At 45.0% G+C, this 20,217-nt stretch overlaps 1 protein-coding gene across 12 annotated transcripts in view; it reads left to right on the forward strand.

The window, feature by feature from the left end:
- The window catches only part of LAMA2 (laminin subunit alpha 2), a 1,150,433-nt gene that overhangs the window by 583,766 nt on the left and 546,450 nt on the right, over window positions 1–20,217 (forward strand). For all 12 annotated transcript variants that reach the window (XM_068231524.1, XM_068231529.1, XM_068231525.1 and 9 more), the window contains one exon: window positions 10,106–10,233. In XM_068231524.1, the coding sequence (XP_068087625.1) occupies window positions 10,106–10,233 (128 nt within the window). The remainder of the gene's footprint in view (window positions 1–10,105; window positions 10,234–20,217) is intronic.

Raw genomic sequence — 20,217 nt, forward strand, 5'->3', positions numbered from 1 at the left:
AGCCACTCATCCACCTGTTTCTTAAGAGCAGCCAGGAGAGCTGCTCCAGTGTGACTCTCCGCTTTGAGACAAGACATGTCTAAGATGGCGTGACACCGTCTTACCTGGCATGCAGCATAGGCCCTGCGGAGCTGGGGCTGTGTAGCTGGAGAGGAGAACTGCCACTCAGCCAAGGAGGAGGAGGACAGCGAAGAGCATGTAGCAGGAGGAGAGGAGGTGGCAGGAGGCCTGCCTGCAAGCCGTGGAGGTGTCACAATTTGGTCCGCTGCGCCCTGCTTGCCATCGTTCACCACCAGGTTCACCCAATGGGCTGTGTAAGTAATGTAGCGGCCCTGCCCGTGCTTGGCAGACCAGGCATCCGTGGTCAGGTTTACCCTTGACCCAACGCTCTTCGCAAGAGATGACACCACTTGCCTCTCAACTTCACGGTGCAGTTGGGGTATGGCCTTTCTCGAAAAATAAGTGCGGCCTGGCATCTTCCACTGCGGTGTTCCGATGGCCACAAATTTACGGAAGGCCTCAGAGTCCACCAGCCGGTATGGTAACAGCTGCCGAGCTAACAGTTCCGCCACGCCAGCTGTCAGACGCCGGGCAAGGGGGTGACTGGCCGAAATTGGCTTCTTCCGCTCAAACATTTCCTTCACGGACACCTGACTGCTGCTGTGGGCAGAGGAGCAGGAACCGCTCAAGGGCAGAGGCGGAGTGGAGGAGGGTGCCTGTGAAGGTGGAAGGGAGAAAGCGGCAGAAGCAGATAATGCACCTGATGGAGGAGGAAGAGGAGAAGGAGGGTGGCTTTGCTTTTGTGTGCTGCTGCTGCTTTTGCTCAGGTGGCCATCCCATTGCTGTTTGTGCCTTTTCTCCAGGTGCCTTCGTAAGGCACTTGTCCCTACGTGAGTGTTGGCCTTTCCACGGCTCAATTTTTGTTGGCAGAGCGAACAGATGGCTTTGGTCCGATCTGAGGCACACACATTAAAAAATTTCCACACCGCTGAGCCACCCTGGGATGTGGGCACTATGGGGACCTCAGCAGCTGATGCTGAAGGGCAAGTTGGCTGGCTGTACATAGGTGGCGATACATGGTGCCGGACTCTGCCACCAGCTGTTTCTGACGAAGAGCTGCCCCAGCTTCTTTCAGCAACTTCTCTCCTCCTACTACTCTCTGACTCCCCCTCTAAACTGTCCCCCTCTTCATCTCCTCTATTGGGAACATACAGAGGATCCCTATCATCGTCATCATCGTAATCATCCTGCCCAGCTTCGCTTGCCTCAGACAAATCCAAACATGCACCATCAGTAGGTCCTTCATCCTCCTTACACGTTACATCCATAGTATTGCCGGGTAACTCAAATATATGAGCTGGTGAAAATTCATCTGGCTGTAACAACAATGGCTGTGCATCAGTGATTTCAACACTAAATAATTCTTGCGAAGTGTCAAATGCAGCGGAAGTGGTGCTAGTAGTAGCGCTGGTGGCTGAGCAAGATGAGGTGTTCTGTGTCGCTAAATACTCAACCACGTCCTGACAATCTTGGGAGGTGATGGGACGTGCCTTCTTCCAAGCACTGTACTGTGGGCCAGGTCCACACGAAATTACATTTACACAACCTCGCGCAGATCTGCCGGGTGGCCTTCCTCTGGCTCTGGCACTACCTCTTCCTCTACCTGTTTTGTCCATATCGGGTATGCACGGAGTGGTATATCACACTGCGTGCACTCACATAGGTAGGTGGGTTCACTTAACTGCACAGGTATGCGCACTGATGCGGTGGGTTCACTGAACAGAACAGGTATACAGTGGCGGGTTCACAGAACAGGTATGCAGTGGCAGGTTCACTGAACACAACAGGTATGCAGTGGCAGGTTCACTGAACACAACAGGTATGTAGTGGCGGGTTCACTGAACAGGTATACAGTGGCGGGTTCACTGAACAGAACAGGTATGCAGTGGCGGGTTCACTAAACAGAACAGGTATACAGTGGCGGGTTCACTAAACAGAACAGGTATACAGTGGCGGGTTCACAGAACAGGTATGCAGTGGCAGGTTCACTGAACACAACGGGTATGCAGTGGCGGGTTCACTGAACAGGTATACAGTAGCGGGTCCACTGAACAGAACAGGTATGCAGTGGCGGGTTCACTAAACAGAACAGGTATACAGTGGCGGGTTCACAGAACAGGTATGCAGTGGCAGGTTCACTGAACACAACAGGTATGCAGTGGCGGGTTCACTAAACAGGTATACAGTGGCGGGTCCACTGAACAGAACAGGTATGCAGTGGCGGGTTCACTGAACAGGTATACAGTGGCGGGTCCACTGAACAGAACAGGTATGCAGTGGCGGGTTCACTGAACAGGTATACAGTGGCGGGTCCACTGAACAGAACAGGTATGCAGTGGCGGGTTCACTAAACAGAACAGGTATACAGTGGCGGGTTCACTAAACAGAACAGGTATACAGTGGCGGGTTCACTAAACAGAACAGGTATACAGTGGCGGGTTCACAGAACAGGTATGCAGTGGTGGGTTCACAGCACAGGTATGCAGTGGTGGGTTCAATGAACAGGTATACAGTGGCGGGTCCACTGAACAGAACAGGTATGCAGTGGCAGGTTCACTGAACAGGTATACAGTGGCGGGTCCACTAAACAGAACAGGTATGCAGTGGCGGGTTCACTGAACAGGTATGCAGTGGTGGGTTCACAGAACAGGTATGCAGTGGTGGGTTCACAGCACAGGTATGCAGAGGTGGGTTCAATGAACAGGTTTACAGTGGCGGGTCCACTGAACAGAACAGGTATGCAGTGGCAGGTTCACTGAACAGGAATGCAGTGGTGGGTTCACAGCACAGGTATGCAGTGGTGGGTTCACAGAACAGGTATGCAGTGGTGGGTTCACAGCACAGGTATGCAGTGGTGGGTTCAATGAACAGGTATACAGTGGCGGGTCCACTGAACAGAACAGGTATGCAGTGGCAGGTTCACTGAACAGGTATGCAGTGGTGGGTACACAGCACAGGTATGCAGTGGTGGGTTCACAGAACAGGTATGCAGTGGTGGGTTCACAGAACAGGTATGCAGTGGTGGGTTCACAGCACAGGTATGCAGTGGTGGGTTCAATGAACAGGTATACAGTGGCGGGTCCACTGAACAGAACAGGTATGCAGTGGCAGGTTCACTGAACAGGTATGCAGTGGTGGGTTCACAGCACAGGTATGCAGTGGTGGGTTCACTGAACAGGTATGCAGTGGTGGGTTCACAGCACAGGTATGCAGTGGTGGGTTCACAGCACAGGTATGCAGTGGTGGGTTCACAGCACAGGTATGCAGTGGTGAGTTCACAGAACAGGTATGCAGCCAGACAGGAACAAGTTAAGCCTAACTAATCTTTCCCTGAGAGACAGTCTGCAGCAGCTCGCCCTACTCTCACTAACGCAGGCAGCACACGAGTGACTGTAATGGCCGCCGCTGCCTGCCTTATATAAGGGGGGGTGGGGCTCCAGGGGCTAGTGTAGCCTAATTGGCTACACTGGGCCTGCTGACTGTGATGTAGAGGGTCAAAGTTGACCCTCCATGTGCATTATGGGGCGAACCGAACTTCCGCAAAGGTTCGCCTGCGGGACGCGAACGCGAACCACTGAAGTTCGCATGGTACCGTTCGCAGGCGAACCGTTCGGCCCAACTCTAGCGAGGATGCGCCCCCCCTCCCTCAGCGCTCAGGTCAGCCGCATGGGCCGCACGGCCCTAGAAACGGGCATGCCCAGGTTGACATCAGGATTTACAGGTTCACGAGCCCCCAAAGGCTAGTTTGCCTGTTTATCAGTCAGCTGGCAATTGGCAAACCGCAATGCAAGTAGTTCCTCAGACTTGCCCACCAAACTGCACCACAGGATGTTTTCTCAGCTCTACTTAGCAGTGAAGAACTCCCAATCTGCTACTTTAAAATTGAAAGGATCCTGACCAAGTAAATGGTTTATTTGAGAGCAGTTTACCAATATGTTTATGCACAGATAGTAAAAACTAGGCTCTGCCAATGAATGTTTACCCAGGTTTAAGAAGATTTCTGAGCTTGGAGCTGGATTTTAAATACCTTGTAGGCATTATGATTCTAGAAGTGACACCTATATGTACTTTACTTTCCCTTTGAAAGTGACTTGAAAATTTGATGCAATGTGTCTGGCAGATGATAAAAGTCAAGATTCATGACCTAGCACACTCTAATTTACAATGTGCATCTTGTTATAACTTGAAATGTTATTTGATTTCTAAGCCTGCCTCGCAGACAAAAATTTGGTCTAATCACTGTTAATAAAACATGCCTGTCTCCATAATGATACCTTCATTCTTAGCGATGGAGGGAAAAGTACTTGGCTTGCGTAAATGAATTACCCAGCTGTATTTATGGATTGCGGCAGAATGCAGGCACCTATTCATTTTTACTTTCATGTACTGAAATTAAGGTTGCTGCTTGGCTGCTATGAAAGTTTGATGCTTGTAATAAAATTTTGTAGCGAGTTTTTTTTCCTCAACAGGTGATAGAAGAGGCTTTACTTTTTTTAGTAGCATTTTAATTGACAATTTTAGCTTTTAAGTCCATCAAATGTATTCTTGAAACACTATAAAGTGCTAAGCAACCTAACAGTATAAGAGTATACAATATACCCAGCATTTGCATAGATCATGTTTAATTCAAAGGCAGTGGTATGTGAATTTGCACCTGACTTCACTTCAGCAAAGGCTACACATTATATTCAGCATTAAAGGGAGTCTGAGGTGAGAAACGTATGGAGGCGCAATCAGTTGAAAAGGGCGCCTGAATCATCTATAATAAAAAGGCGCCTCCATTGACTTCAATGTTATTTCTGCAAATCTCAACTACAAGGAGGTGAAAAGGGCACCGGAGTTTTCATTTCGGCTACACGGTTTTCAATTTGGCTACAAAAGTGCGTCCCTTTTTACCCAATAGTTTTGATTCAGCTCAAGGTTTTTGATTCAGCTACAAAAGGGCACGCTTTTAGACCCAAGATTTTTGATTCAGCTATAAGGTTTTTGGCTACAAGGTTTTCGATTCAGCTACAAAAAGGCCCCTTTTGTAGCCGAGATTTTTGATTCGGCTACTAGGTTCTCGGCTACAAGGTTTTTGATTCTGCTACAAAAGGGCGCCTTTTTATAGGCAAGATTTTTGATTCAGGGGTGCAAGGGGGGGGGGGGGGGGGTTAGGATTAGGCATCACAAGCGAGAGGGGGGGGGGTCTTAGGGTTGGGCACCACTAGGGGAGGGTTCTGTGTGAGAGTTGGGAGAAGTTAAGTCATAGTATTCACCAGGAGGGGTCTTAGAGTTAGGCACCACCAGGGGGGTCTTAGGGATCAGGCACCACCAGGGGGAGGTTAGGGTTAGGCACCATCAGGGGAGGGTTCTGTGTGAGAGTAGGGAGAAGTTAGGTCATAGTAATCACTGGGGGGTCTTAGGGCTAGGTACCACCAGGGGGGGGTCTTAGGGTTAGGCACCACAAGGGAGGGGTTAGGGTTAGGCACCACCAGGGGGTCTTAATGTTAGGCACCACCAGGGGAGGGTTCTGCGTTAAGTTAGGTCATAGTATCACTTTTCTAGGCTATATCCAAAGCCCTTTTATAGCCAAACTCTTTTTGCCTAGCATCCGATCCGACCCCAGGAACCCTTTGTAGCCGAATTTGGCATTTTGTATACACCAGATGCCCTTTGCAGCCAAATTTGAAATGTTGCCTACAACAGGTGCCCTTTGTAGCCAAATTTGGCATTTCCACTATACCAGGCGCCCTTTGTAGCCGAACTTGACATTTCACCTACACCAGGCACCCTTTGTAGCCGAATTTGGCATTTCAGCTACACCAGGCGCCCTTTGTAGACAAATCTGTCTTTTTCCGTCTATATCAGGTGCCCTTTTTTCCAGGCACCCTTTTCAAATGCCATATTTATTTCCTTTTAAACAATGTGCAACTTAACCTATAATAAATATTTCACATTTAGTGTATACGATGACCTATAAAAGGCAATGTGCATAGTGATGATCGTAATCAACAAATTACGATTTCGCTAAATTTTGCGGAAATTTTCTTAATCACCTATAAGCGTAATTATAAAAATGTACGCAAAATTTAGCGAAATCGTAATTTGCAAATTCAATTGATTTAGTGTAGGCATTCGTAATTTCGCATAAAAAAGTGCGAAATTTCACGTAATTTATAGCCGAATTTAGCAGTGAATAGCAAAGCCCCCATACATGCTATTGATTCCAAAATTCATCAAAATTGCTACCTATGTTAAGGACGATTGTGGGTACAAGTAACAAAAAATTAGCAAAAAGACCTTATAGTTTTTGATAAACTCACTTTTAAAAGTGCAAGTAAAAAATGTTTTTTAAACTTAGAAAAATGACAGTTTAAAAAACATTTTTCTTTGCATTTTTAAAATCGAGTTTCTCAAAAACGACAAAGTCTTTTTAAATAATTATTTTTGTTACTTATACCCACTATTCTACTTAACATAATGTATCAATTTTGGTAGCAATAGCATGTATGGGGGCTTTGCTATTTACCTCTAAAGCCAGCACAAAAGTATGTGAAATTGCACGAAAATTTATTGAAAAAATTATGCAAAATTTTGAAATACTATATTACATAACAAATGTATTATGATTTTCTCTGAAATTTCGCATTACAATTACGACACGCTATCGTGAATTTTGATGCTAAATGCATATTACGAAGTTATCCTAATTAAATGCACTCATGTTCAGGAGTAACTATTACTGAGAGAGAACAGGTACCTAACTTTAAGTGCACCCGAGGCAGCGAAGGGGGGAACAAATGTAACACAAAACATGCATCCTGCTCCATTCCATGCCTCTGTGTCCTCTCTGTGCCGCTCTCTGCCCTCCCTGTGCCGCGCTGTCACCTCCTGAAACTACTGTCAATGAGCTTGTTGGTAGAATTACAGAGAAAGGGGCGTCCCTTGCAGGAGAGGAACTCCTGCCAAACGCCCCCATTGGCATTAGGAATGCCCCTTCCCCAGCTCTCAATGGCCAGCTCTGCTTCTCCCCCGCCTCTCTCATGCCTCTCCTCACCTCACGGTGCTCTATGATGAGACACAAAATGCCAGAGCTGCAGCGTCATGACCCAGAGGTTGCATCCATTTTTAAAAAAAAACGTAACACAGGAATTTCTGCCCACAGGAGCAGCAGAGAGCGGCGGTAATTGACACTACCTGATCTGACTATCCCCTGGATCAGGTAGTATATTTTTGTTTCCCAAAAATTCTGGCTCAGATTCTCAGGTAAAGTCAACCTCCAGACTAAAAATCTACTCAGCAGCACTGAAAAGGCTTGGTGTTTCTTTAACAGTTTCACAGCATCAGAACTTTGTTTTTCTTACCCAAGCCTCATTTTTAGCTGCACAGAAGCTAAGCTCCGCCCCATGAAAGAAATCTGCCTGGCATTTTTCCCTTGATGCTGTGCAAAGTATGGTGGGATTTCTGATGTTGCTCTCCTTCTGCTGTCTTGGCCCAAATTTGTTTTTTTTTTATTTCGAATTTGAGATTTGAAGCCTAGCGCGCGCAGCTGTGAGGGGTGATCAGGACAGTTGGAACTGTGTCTCATGCTCCCTGTCACCTCCTTTCAACCAAAAAGATTGCTGCCCCAATGAAAAAGATGGCCCCCATGAAATTACAAACATTTGCTTGTGGGTAAGATATATTACCTATCTATTTTAATTAACATAACTAATGTAACTTAATGACAGTACGTTTGTTTAGGCTGAAGTTCCCCTTGAAAGTTTGTTTCCTTTTAAAGTACAACTAAAGTGAGAGGAATATGGAGGATGGCATATTTACAGTATTCCCCTTTAAAACAATGCATATTGCCTGGCAGTCCTGCTGATCCTCTGCCTCAGATGTTTCTGACGAAAATTTGACAAGATTACCTGCAAGCTTGTTTCAGACACTACAACAGACAAAGATATTGGCATGGCAGCCAGGGTACTTATATTGTTTCAAAGGAAATAAATATGGCAGCCACCACATCCCTTTTGCTTCAGTTGTTTTTTAACCACTTGAGGACCCACCCTTTACCCCCCCTTAAGGACCAGCGCTGTTTTTTGTGATCTGTGCTGGGTGGGCTCTGCAGCCCCCAGCACAGATCAGGGTGTATGCTGAGCGATCAGATCGCCCCCCTTTTCTCCCCCCTATGGGGATGATGTGCAGGAGGGGGTCTGATCGCTCTTGCTGGCTGTATTGTTATGGGGGGGCACCTCAAAGCCCCCCTCCGCGGCGAAATTCCGCTTCTCCCTCTCCTACCTTGCCCCCTGGTGATCGGGGCTGCACAGGACGCTATCCGTCCTGTGCAGCCTGTGACAGGACGTCCCCGGCTGATTGGCCGGGGATCGCCGATCTGCCTTACGGCGCTGCTGCGCAGCAGCGCCGTACAATGTAAACAAAGGAGACAATCAGCGGCTCGCAGGCTATTCACGGAGACCCGCTCCGTGATCTGACAGGAAACGGCCGTTCGCGCGAGCGCCCTTTCCTGATTAATTAGGGAGGCACCTGGCGACGCAGAGCTGCGTCGCTGGTCCTCCAGCTACCACTTTGCCGCTGCACGATATGAGTGTGCGGTCGGCAAGTGGTTAAACAAGTTGCCTGGCAGTCCCGTTGATCTGCTAGCATTTGCTACAGTCTAAGTCTAAAAACACTTTTACCAGTTCACAAAACTGTGGATGCAAACACTGACTTGTGATTACACCAAAGAGAGGTTACTACGGCGTTTTCTGCATTTTCCTGTCAGGACTGCTTTTTTTAATAACAGGCCACAGAATATCCTTCCTATCCAATAGTTACTGAAGACCATGTAATGGGTTTGTTTCTGGTTTGAGTTTAGTATTTGTTTTAACTTAGGCCCGGTTCACATTTGCGTTTTTTACCAAAACGGACCAGATGTCCGGATCCGTTCCGTCCGGATCCGGTCCGGATGCATATGGTTGCAATCTGGATCCGGTCAGGATCCGGTCCGTTTGCATCCGGATTTTCATCCGTTTATTAAAGAGATAACAGACTATATAAATTCCTGGGGTCTGGGAGGTCTGCAGAAGCCCTGGAGTCATTGTTGGAGACAACCTGACGTGTGGAGACCATCCTTGGATAGAGAGACTGCAGTTTGGACCATGGATCCAGTGTATTTTTACTCATTTTACCAGGGCCACAGCTGGCAAGGGCCACGTGAGACACACGTGGCAGGGCCACGGTGTTGGCAAGGTGACACACATCAATAGCAAAAGTGGAATACATCACAATCAAACAAAACACAAATGAAAAGCCACAAGCCCCCCAAACAACACTTGTAGTCAACATACCCTGTGCTGTTTTCTCATTGCGGGGCAGCTCTTCAAACCCCTCGATGTAGGACTTGGCTATCTGCTCCCACAGTCTTTTGCACAGCCTGACATTGCTGTGGTCTTGGTGCCCCTTGTCCCACAGGGCAGGTAGCTGCTGCACCTGTAGAATCAGGTCCTCAGGTGTGAAAGTCCTGACTTCTTCTTGGGACATGGTCCCAAATAGCTCCAGCAAGAACTCACTGCTGTTCCACTCCTCAAATGCTGGGCCCATGTCTCACCATCCAAAATGGCCGCTATCACCATAGAAAACGCTACGGAAGTGGGGTACATAGGCCGGATTTTATAACCAGTGTGTTGTGTCGTTTCAGTTTCTCATTGGTTTCTGCTGTGCGGATGGTGTAGTCAGGATCCGGTCCGGGTGCGGCGGCCGGATGAAGCGTACGGCAAAAATAGAGCAGGTTGGAAAAATGCGGACCGTAGCCCAGAGTCCGGATCCGGTCAGGATCCGGTCAGTGAGGAACGGACGAGTGTGTACAGATCCATAGAGTTACATTGGATCGCCGAACGTCCGTTCCGTTTGTACAGTATACGGTCCGAATCCGGTCCGGAAAATCCTGATGGCGAACGCCAATGTGAACCAGGCCTAAAAGGGTGCAGTTATGTCAGTTATGTATGTTTTGACTGCTCATATTTAAAATATGAAACCTTCATTTTATTACAGTATTTTCACAATTCCCATTTTCTTTCAGAATTGCCAGCACAATACATATGGCCGATACTGTGATTACTGTCTACCAGGTTTCTATGGAAATCCCACCGATGGCACTGATGAAGACTGTTTGCGCTGTGCCTGTCCTTTGAGCATAGATTCTAACAAGTGAGTATATTTGAACATAATACGGTGGCATATTACTCAATGCTGTGTATTAAGTAAGGAGAACTCATGACTCTGGAGGAGAGCAACATACTGTCCAAAAGAGCCTACTATCAAAAGGTGGAGCGATACACTGTATATTGAAGCAATTCAAGTGTACACTGTTTAACTGATAAGAGAGGAAAACATATTATTCTTAAAGGTAAGTATATCTACTTTAACGTCAGTTAGGTTTGAGGATTAAAGTGGACCTGAACTCTTGCACAGGACAGCAGCAAAACACAGAGAAATGCACCCTGTATGTATATAGAGAGTTTAGCCTGTTTAATTCCGCCTCATTTGTGTCTAATCAGAAGTTGTAATTTGATCCTCCCCTGTGTCACATGACTGCCTATGGCAGATAAGCCCATTTGAAAGCACAGGCTGTAAACAATATGTCTGCTTCCATGAATCAGGAACTAGAAACTCTGCAAATAGGATTTGTATCAGCTGTAACAAATACAGGTTTTATTGTTTAAAGGTTATTATGTTGTTGTGTATCTTTTAGAGCAGAAAGGAGTTCTGAGTTTAGGACCATTACTCTCGATTAGCTTTAGATTACGTTAGTGCTAGGCTACTTGGATAGATTGAGCTTAAAGGAAATGTGCAAAAATGATCATGCTCCTGAAGCGGCAGAGCGGTTGGGACAGACCGGATGCAAAATAGGCAGATTGCATCCGTTTGGCGGGTGCGCTTACCGTGTCCATTTCGCATCTGCTGAAGTGGGAACCGACCCTACGGCTTGGGTCACACATAAAAAGGTGTCCAGTCCTGTCAGTTTTTGACAGTTGGCACAGTTGGCTGTAGATTTCTGATTGCAGTGGGGCCCAGAGATGTGGCGGGCCCCAACTACAAACCTTCTCTTTCTCCAATACAGGGGACTGTACTTCAGATCAGGTGCTTTTGTGGCTACACTTGTTATGGGTGTAAAGATCATGATGGTCACACTTGTTTTATGACCCTTGTAAGTTGTGCTCTAAGGGAAAGGGTGCGAACATTGGAGGAGCCTCATCAAAGTTTTGCTGGGGGGCCCTATGAGTTGTAGTTATGTCACTGGGTCCAGTCCTGTCCGCGGGCTGTGTTCACACATAAAAGGTGTACATTTCCAGTCCAGTCAAGGAAAACGGATAGAAAACCGATGAAAGGACAGAACCGGAAATGTACAGATTTATGTGTGAACCAAACCTAAGGTTTAGAGGCAAGATTAAGCTTGCCAAAGGCGTAGTTCTCTAGTTTGGAGGTAATATTACAAGCAAGCAGCAGACACAATAAAGGTATGTGTGGAATCATATCTGTGGGGAAAATGCACACATATATCCTTTGCTTCCAGGCCAGCACACTTTCAGATTTCAGGTACACTTTAACCGCAGTGTTAAACCCCCCTACAGACCAGACTTTTTTTGTGTTGTGCTGGGCTGTGCAGGCTTTTCAGCCTCCTGCACAGCCCAGCTAAGGAGCCCAGTGATCGGACTCACCTCCTTTTTTTTGTCCCTTATGGGACATGCCGTCTGAGGTGTCCGATCGCTGTGGTCGTACTGCGCTGCTGGAGACCGCAGCGCTGTAGGCATGTAAACAAAGGGGATTTCTTTCCCCTTTCATTTACGCCCATTGGCATGACGTGGTCGTTAGGTAGTTAAAGGAATATATAGTGTCTCTATACAGTGTAGTTGGGCTGGGTATTCAATAGGAATACCACTTACAATTGATCTGCGTTACAGCTTCAAAGACAACAGTGTTATCTGTCATCACTTGGTAGTGACAGATGGGGGCTGCATAACAGCAGTGGCATCCTTACGGGGTAGCAGCCAGTGCGGTCCACCCCAGGTGTCAAGGGGAGAGGGGTGCCACCAGGGCCAGGCCGAGGCTCACCGGTGCCTCCCCTCACCCGGCGATAGACAGAGCTGTTCACACGGTCGTCAAGCTGCTATAGTTACCTGTCTTGCCACTACGAGAACCCCTCATCCTCACTCTGGGCCACAGTCGCCCCGTCTCTCTATTGATCCCACTAGTGGTTCCTCTCATTATTGTGCAACTTGGGGAGTCAGAGAGGGGGATGGAGAGGCTGTGGGACAGAGTCAAGATGAAGGATTTTCATGACGCCAAGACAGGTAATTATAGCAGCTCGCCGTCTACACGCACAGCTCTGCATATCGCAAGGGGGGACATTTTGTGATGCCGTGTGCGTGGGGGGGGGGGGGGGGGGAGGGGACGCTGCCTAATACAATGGGGGACTTCATTTCACATTTTTTCTGTATTGCCTGTGTGGGAAGTAATTTGCATTTCATGTGTCAAAGGTGATGTGTGCTGCATTTATTATTTAATGGTCACCATAGTGTCTGCATTTGATACTTTGGAGTTATTGTTGCAGCATTTGGGGGCTTATGATTACTAAATGCTATGCATGAACCAAAAAGAACACGACATGAAAATGGATGTATTTTGCTGGCCATTTTATTAGGTATGTATTGCTAGTACTAAGTTTGACCCCTTTTTGCCTTCAGAACTGCCTTTATTCTTCCTGGCATGTTTTTCAGTCTATGTTGGCACAATAGCATCACACAGTTTTATCATCTGCACATGATAAGGAACGGAACTCTGGGAGGAAACTCTACCCACTGCCTTTGAGTTACACTGTTAGATTAAAGTTAGCTCCACCCACATCCTGTGATGGCCATGCCCATTTTTTCCATGGCACACTTTGCGTGACGCACTTGCTCCTTTTCCCCAAAATGTTGTGGCAACTAACACACTTAGCATGGGGGGGGGGGGGGGGGAATTTGTATCAAATCGGCACTAGGTGCTAAATGCCCTAGGTACGCTGCTGCATAACAGTATTTGGATTGTGGAATGTATGATGAAAAGCTTCTGAAAGTCCATTTATACTTATTCCAAACAGTTTTTCTAGTTATTTTCAACAATATTCCAAAGAATACAATGTGCAAGATAAAAACAGAATTAATTTAAATCAATAGCTGGTATAACTACGGTAGGTGTGGTCATTTTATTAAAGGAAACCAGAGACCAATAAAAAAAAGTTTTATACATACCTCCAGCCCCATGCGCACGGATCGCTCTCAAGCTGCCGTCCTCCGCTGTCTGCAGTTCCAGTATCGAGTCCCTTTAATTATACCAGTCATGGCCAGTCTGCACAAGAGAAGTGTTCCCTCTACGTATCTCTTCAGCGGCTGCACTTCCTCTTGCGCAGACAGGCTGTGACTGGCAGAACCAATGGGACCCGATACCGGAGCCGCAGGCAACGGAGGAAAGTGGCATGGGAGCAATCCATGTGCATGAGGCTGGAGTTCTGTTTCAAAGGACACCTGAAGTAAGAGGGATATGGAGGCTGCCATATTTATTTCCTTTTAACCAATTCCAGTTGCCTAGTAGTCCTGCCGATTCTAGCTGCAGTAGTGTGTGAATTACACACCTGAAACAAGCATGTTTTTGTCAGATTTTTGTCAGAAACATCTAATCTGCATGCTTATTCGGAGTCTATGACTAAAAGTCTTAAAGGCAGAGGATTAGCAGGACAGCCAGGCAATGTTTATTATTAAAAAAATAATAATAAATAATTATGGCAGCCTCCATATCCCTCTCACTTCAGGCTCACTTTTAAAGCGGACCCAAACCAAACTTTTTTTAATTCAAAATATTAACCACTTCACCATTGAGGGGTTTTACCCCTTGAGCACCAGAGCAATTTTCACCTTTCAGCACTCCTTCCATTCATTCGTCTATAACTTTATCATTACTTATTACAATGAAATGAACTATATCTTGTTTTTTTCGCCACCAATTAGGCTTTCTTTAGGTGGGACATTATGCCAAGAATTATTTTATTCTAAATGTGTTTTAATGGGAAAATAGGAAAAAATGTGGGAAAAAATGTATTATTTTTCAGATTTCGGCCTTTATAGTTTTTAAATAATGCATGCTACTGTAACTAAAACCCATGAAATGTATTTGCCCATTTGTCCCGGTTATAACCGTTTAAATTATGTCCCTATCACAATGTTTGGCGCCAATATTTTATTTGGAAATAAAGGTGCATTTTTTTAGTTTTGCGTCCATCCCTAATTACAAGCCCATAGTTTATAAAATAACAGTGTTATACCCCCTTGACATAAATATTTAAAAAGTTCAGTCCCTATTTATGTATTTTTTTTAATTGTATTTTTTTTTATTACAAAAAAAAAATTTGGGGAGTGTGGGAGGTAATGAGTTAATTTTTAATGTATAGCTAATGTATTTGTATATGAAAAATGCTTTAAGGAGTAGTTTTACTATTTGGCCACAAGATGGCCACAGTGAGTTTTTGTTTATGCGACCTGATACAGGAAGTACGCTTGCAGGAAGTTCAGGGAGGCTGGGCAACTTTTTTTTTTCACAATGATCGTGCTGCTTCTCGTAGAAGCAGCTGATCAGTGCGGGGGGCTTAAAAAGGTTTTTCCCGTACACTGATCTCCGGGCGAGCAGGCGGCGGCATGCACGAGCGTGGGGGGGCGCGGACGAGCGAGCTGGAGCACGGACAGCGGAGGAAGCGGCGAGAGTGGCGTCGGGTACGGATTTCTCCGTCCCTTGGTGGTAACAGGGTGGAAAAAGGGACGGAGAAATCCATACGGCTGGGGGTAAAGTGGTTAAGTTGCACTACTCTGGCACATACAAAAATAAATAAACACTCCTTCAAGCCAATGGGCATTTCAGCGCATGCTTTTCACCCTTCTCTTTTCATTACTAGGGTTATACAGGTGGCAGCCATTAGCAATTCCTCCTTTGCTGGAGACCATCTACTCCACCAGTTTACCGGATTCTGTCCCGGCAATATGAAAGGAAGGGAGGGGTTTCTCCAATAAATGTAAAATATTTTATATTTGTCATCATGCAGCTGAAAAAAGGCTGCTATTTATTATTATAATTTAGAAAATAGATATTTCTGAAATCTTGTATTTTTAATTTGGGTCCACTTTAATGAAAAGTCGATAGCTTGCTAAAGAAGACATTAGTGCCACCTACAGCAAACAGCACTGCCTGCAGCTCAGCATGTGAAAGATACAATAGTAACACCATGTCTCTTGCAATCACTGGGGGCTTCTTCTTTATTTGTTTTCCTAACATTACAGAAAATTGAAATAAAACACCTGGTAATTGTAAGTACCGTATTTTTGTCAAATTAAGATTTCTCTTGTCCTAAGCCACAGTTGCCAAGCTTTCTGTTCCAATCAGCATTATAGTAGACATCACAGGAGACAAATTGCAGGAACAGACTGAAAACACCTTTCCCTTGTTAATGATTTGTTCTTTCAAATTTACTTAGCAAAACAAAATGACTAAACTAGCGATTATGAATAACAAATGGTTCAGGAAACAGTGCACAAGACAAGTAAACATTTATGTTTCATTGTTGAGCCTGAGATACACAAATGCATTGATTTAAATCTTAGCAACAGCTGAAAGCCTGAAAAAGTACACTGACCTCCTTATCGGAAGAGAGGACAGCTGCAGGTCTCCTGACAACAGCACAAAGAGGACAAATTAAATGAATGTTTTATATTAGTAAAAAAAAAATCACATCTTTGTCTAAGTAGCAAGTTTTATAAGGCGCTACAAAGCAATAAAACCGTTCTCCACTGTTTTTGTTTTGTCTACCACTGAACATCACAAAAATACTATAATAATACCCAGTATTACTAAATTGACACTATGCGCTATTAAGTGGGCTCACTGCAATGCACATTGTAGTGTGTATATTACTTTTCATAGCATGAAAATTGCTATGGTAACATGCTCATAAAAGAGCATGTTGCCCAGAAGTGCACTGTAGAAAGTGTACTTGGATATTGTGGTCTGTTATAATGCAGAGTTGTGAGCATACTCATACAATTGTATTGGTTATGAGTTCATAAGCAGCAATGCATCATGCAGCAATGCAGCAGCATGCAAAGTGTGAACGCACCCTTCATGAAAGGGAGGCAGAATGGACTACCACTAACTGTCCCCTAGAACACTCTATGTGAGGGGACATGGCCTAAACTTCCACTTATGCTCCAATAGAATTGTATTGCATGTGACCGTTTCATTACATATTATAGCTAGTGACTATAATTAATAAAATAGTAGGGATAAACTTCAGATTTCCACGGAATTCTGATTTTTGAGTTTCCGATTGGAAATCAGAGTGCGGGAATCAGAATTCCGTGGAAGTACTGGATTTTGACACTTTGCCATTTTTGGCCAATAACAAGATTTGAAAGTATTGGGCCAATTGGAAAATAAGCATTATACTGCAGAATTTTTAGGCCAGTCACAAGACTCGGGGACTTCAAAGTCTCATTGGCTTAATATTACTGTGGAATTCCGATTTCGACAGTACAATACTGATCCTCTGATTGGCTCAAAGTTTCCGACTCTGAAGTATTTGGCTGATCAGAGATTCAGAATTGTACTGCAGTAATTGGAATAGCGTGGAGATTTCATTCCAATCAAAACACTCAGAAGCATTGGGCCAATCAGATTATTTGGTTAAGTGTATAGCAGCTGTACGCATAATAGCGTACATCTGCAAAATATAGTGGATTCCGCAAAAGAAACCTTTTTTCTTTTTAAGTGCATAACTTTATTAACAAAAATGGCAAAAAAAAAACCCTACTGCATGGAAATTGGAAAGTTAGAAATAGGAAATCTGAAAAAGACACTTCTTGGAAATCATAATTCCATTGAAATCATAAATCTGCTTCTCTGACCATCCCTGAAAATAAAGTACAACCGGGACTGGCATTTTGAATGGCTTCAGGATCTTCATTGTTAAGGATTAACCAAACATTCGATTTTATTTAATAAGTGATACATAACCATCTACTTGGCTAGACTGCCCCTGTAGTAAAAGAACCACATCAATAACATATTAGGACACGCATTATACTGAACAACAAATTGTCCAATTACATTAGTAGATGACATTACACCTTACCTTCAAATACTGTGGGTGCCTGTGAAATGAAAAAGAGGTGTAGGGTTGGTGGAGTAAAAATACAGTAGTACTGGTTTGGACATATTTGCATATTTTCACCAATTACCTTATATCAGGGTGGGCAATCTTTTTCCGCTGCGGGCCGCATTCCTCTAGCAGCTGCATGCCTCTCCTCTCCTCCCTCCCTGCAAAAATATAAGTAGTGCGTAATGATAGGTGTGATTATCCAGCTGCCAAATAATTCATAGGCATTCTTGCCTGTTGCAATAGGCTCTGAGTATTGTGCCTAGCAGCAAAATATTCTGCATGCCCTTAAAGGAATACTGTAGGGGGGTCGGGGGAAAATGAGTTGAACTTACCCGGGGCTTCAAATGGTCCCCCGCAGACGTCCTGTGCCCGTGCAGCCACTCACCGATGCTCCGGCCCCGCCTCCACTTCACTTCTGGAATTTCAGACTCTAAAGTCTGAAAGCCACTGCGCCTGCGTTGCTGTGTCCTCGCTCCCGCTGATGTCACCAGGAACATACTGCAAGGGCAGACCATACTGGGCCTGCGCAGTACGCTCCTGGTGACATCAGCGGTAGCGAGGATACGGCAACGCAGGCACAGTGGCTTTCAGACTTTAACCATTTCCCCTCCCCTCCTCCCCTGGGACGAGTAACTACGCCCCTGCAAAATGCAACAACTCTGTGCAGGGGTGTAGGTACTATGTCCCTCCCACCACGTCCCCCCGCTCATCCCCCCCCCCGGTACCGCCGCTCATTACCGCCGATCGCCCGCTGCTAGATCAATGAATGCAAAATCAAATCCCATTCACTGATCTAAGTTCCCCTGTGAATGGCTGCAGCCGTCTATTCAGTCGGCTCTGCCATTCATAAATCCCGTGCACGTATTGCTTCCTTTTCATTAACCCCTGATCTCCCACACTCCCCTAAAGCTACCATTTTTTATTTTTTTTTTAATTAAAAAAAATTACAAATAAAAAAAAATACATAAATAGTTACCTTAGGGACGAAACGTTTTTAATATGTATACAAAAACTGTATACTACAATTACTTTATAAATTATGGGCTAGTAATTAGGGATAGACACAAAACTTAAAAAATGCACCTTTATTTCCAAATAAAATATTGGCGCCATACATTGTACTAGGGAAAAAATGTAAACGTTGCAATAACCGATACAAATGGGTAAATACAATGTGCGGGTTTTAATTACGGTAGCATGTTTCATTTTAAAACTATAATGGCCGAAAACTGAGAAATAATGAATTTTTTCAATTTTTTCTTATTATGCCCATTAAAACTGAGTTGGAATAAAATAATTCTTAGCAAAAAGTATCCCCCCCCCCCCCAAAGAAAGCTTAATCGGTGGCGAAAAAAACAAGATATAGATTGTTTCGTTGTGATAAGTAGTAATAAAGTTACAGGTGAATGAATGGAAGGAGCGCTGCCAGATGAAAATTGCTCTGGTTTTTTAAGAGGAAAAACCCTTTGAGGTGAAAAGGTTAAAGTCTTAAATTCCAGAAGTGAATTGGAGGAGGGGCCGGAGCAACGGTAAGTGGCTGCGTGGGCACAGGATGTCTGCGGGGGACCATTAGAAACCCCGGGTGAGTCCAACTCATTTTCCCCTGACCCCCTACAGTATTCCTTTAACCTATGCTGTATCTGTACCCAGTCTCCTCCAGTCTGTTGACTTGACATTGCATTGTTAACATAAAACACAATGGGCCTGATTCACAAAGCGGTGCAAACTGTTTAGCACGGGTGTGCTAAACAGTTAGCACGTGAAGTGCCGTTCGCGGACTTTTGCGCGTGCAAAGTGCCGCGATTCGCGAGATTGCGGACTTTTGCGCTCGCAATTTGCAAATCGCGGCACTTTGCGCGCGCAAAAGTCCGCGAACTGCACTTCACGTGCTAACTGTTTGCACCGCTTTGTGAATCAGGCCCATTGTCCACTCAAAAGTTTAGTGTGAAAGGAGGTGATGCATTAGTTTATGAAATACTTTATGGCTATAGTCAGTAGAAATCATTTTCCTCTTTACAAAAGTCAATTTTGGATTTGAGCAAAAATCTGTCCTATGATTGAGCGAACCATCACTAGGTGCCCATTAACAGTACAATTTTTAGCAAATGATTGTATTTTCGTTCAATATTTTCACAACGGAATGCATGAAAACGGAGAAGCTGTTGGGTCCAATTAATCTGGAGCAATCGTATTATTGATTGCTTCCTTAAAAAACGGGCGATTGGTGTGGCAGTCTTTTTCAGAGATATGATTGCAACTAGTTTCGATATGATCGCTTACTGGATTCTTTAGAGCTGTGGATCAGATAAATTGTGATATTTTCTTTTAATCTGAATGATTCTACCAAAATTATGATTATTCACTTAATCACACTGCTTATGGGCACCTACATTGTATACTTCCCATGCTCCCTTCAATGCTCCTCCTCACGCAAGAACAATTACTATTATTTTATTATAATTATTTAGTATTTATATGGCGCCAACATCTTCCACAGTGCTGTACAGTACAGAGTATATTGTTTTGTCACTTAACTCAGAGTTCCCCAACTCTGTCCTCAAGGCCCACAAACAGTACATGTTTTGCAGGAAACCACAAACATGCACAGGTGAGGTAATTAGTGTCTCAACAGAGCTTATTATCTACCTCTGTGGATTTCCAGAAAACATGCAATGTTGGTTGGCCTTGAGGACAGGGTTGGGGAACAGTGACTTAAAGGGATACTGTAGGGGGGTCGGGGGAAAATGAGCTGAACTTACCTGGGGCTTCTAATGGTCCCCCGCAGACATCCTGTGTTGGCGCAGCCACTCACCGATGCTCCGGCCCCGCCTCCAGTTCACTTCTGGAATTTCTGACTTAAAAGTCAGAAAACCACTGTGCCTGCGTTGCCGTGTCCTCACTCCCGCTGATGTCACCAGGAGTGTACTGCGCAGACACAGACCATACTGGGCCTG

This window comes from Hyperolius riggenbachi, chromosome 4 (genome assembly GCF_040937935.1).
Source record: "Hyperolius riggenbachi isolate aHypRig1 chromosome 4, aHypRig1.pri, whole genome shotgun sequence".
Lineage (NCBI taxonomy): Eukaryota > Metazoa > Chordata > Amphibia > Anura > Hyperoliidae > Hyperolius > Hyperolius riggenbachi.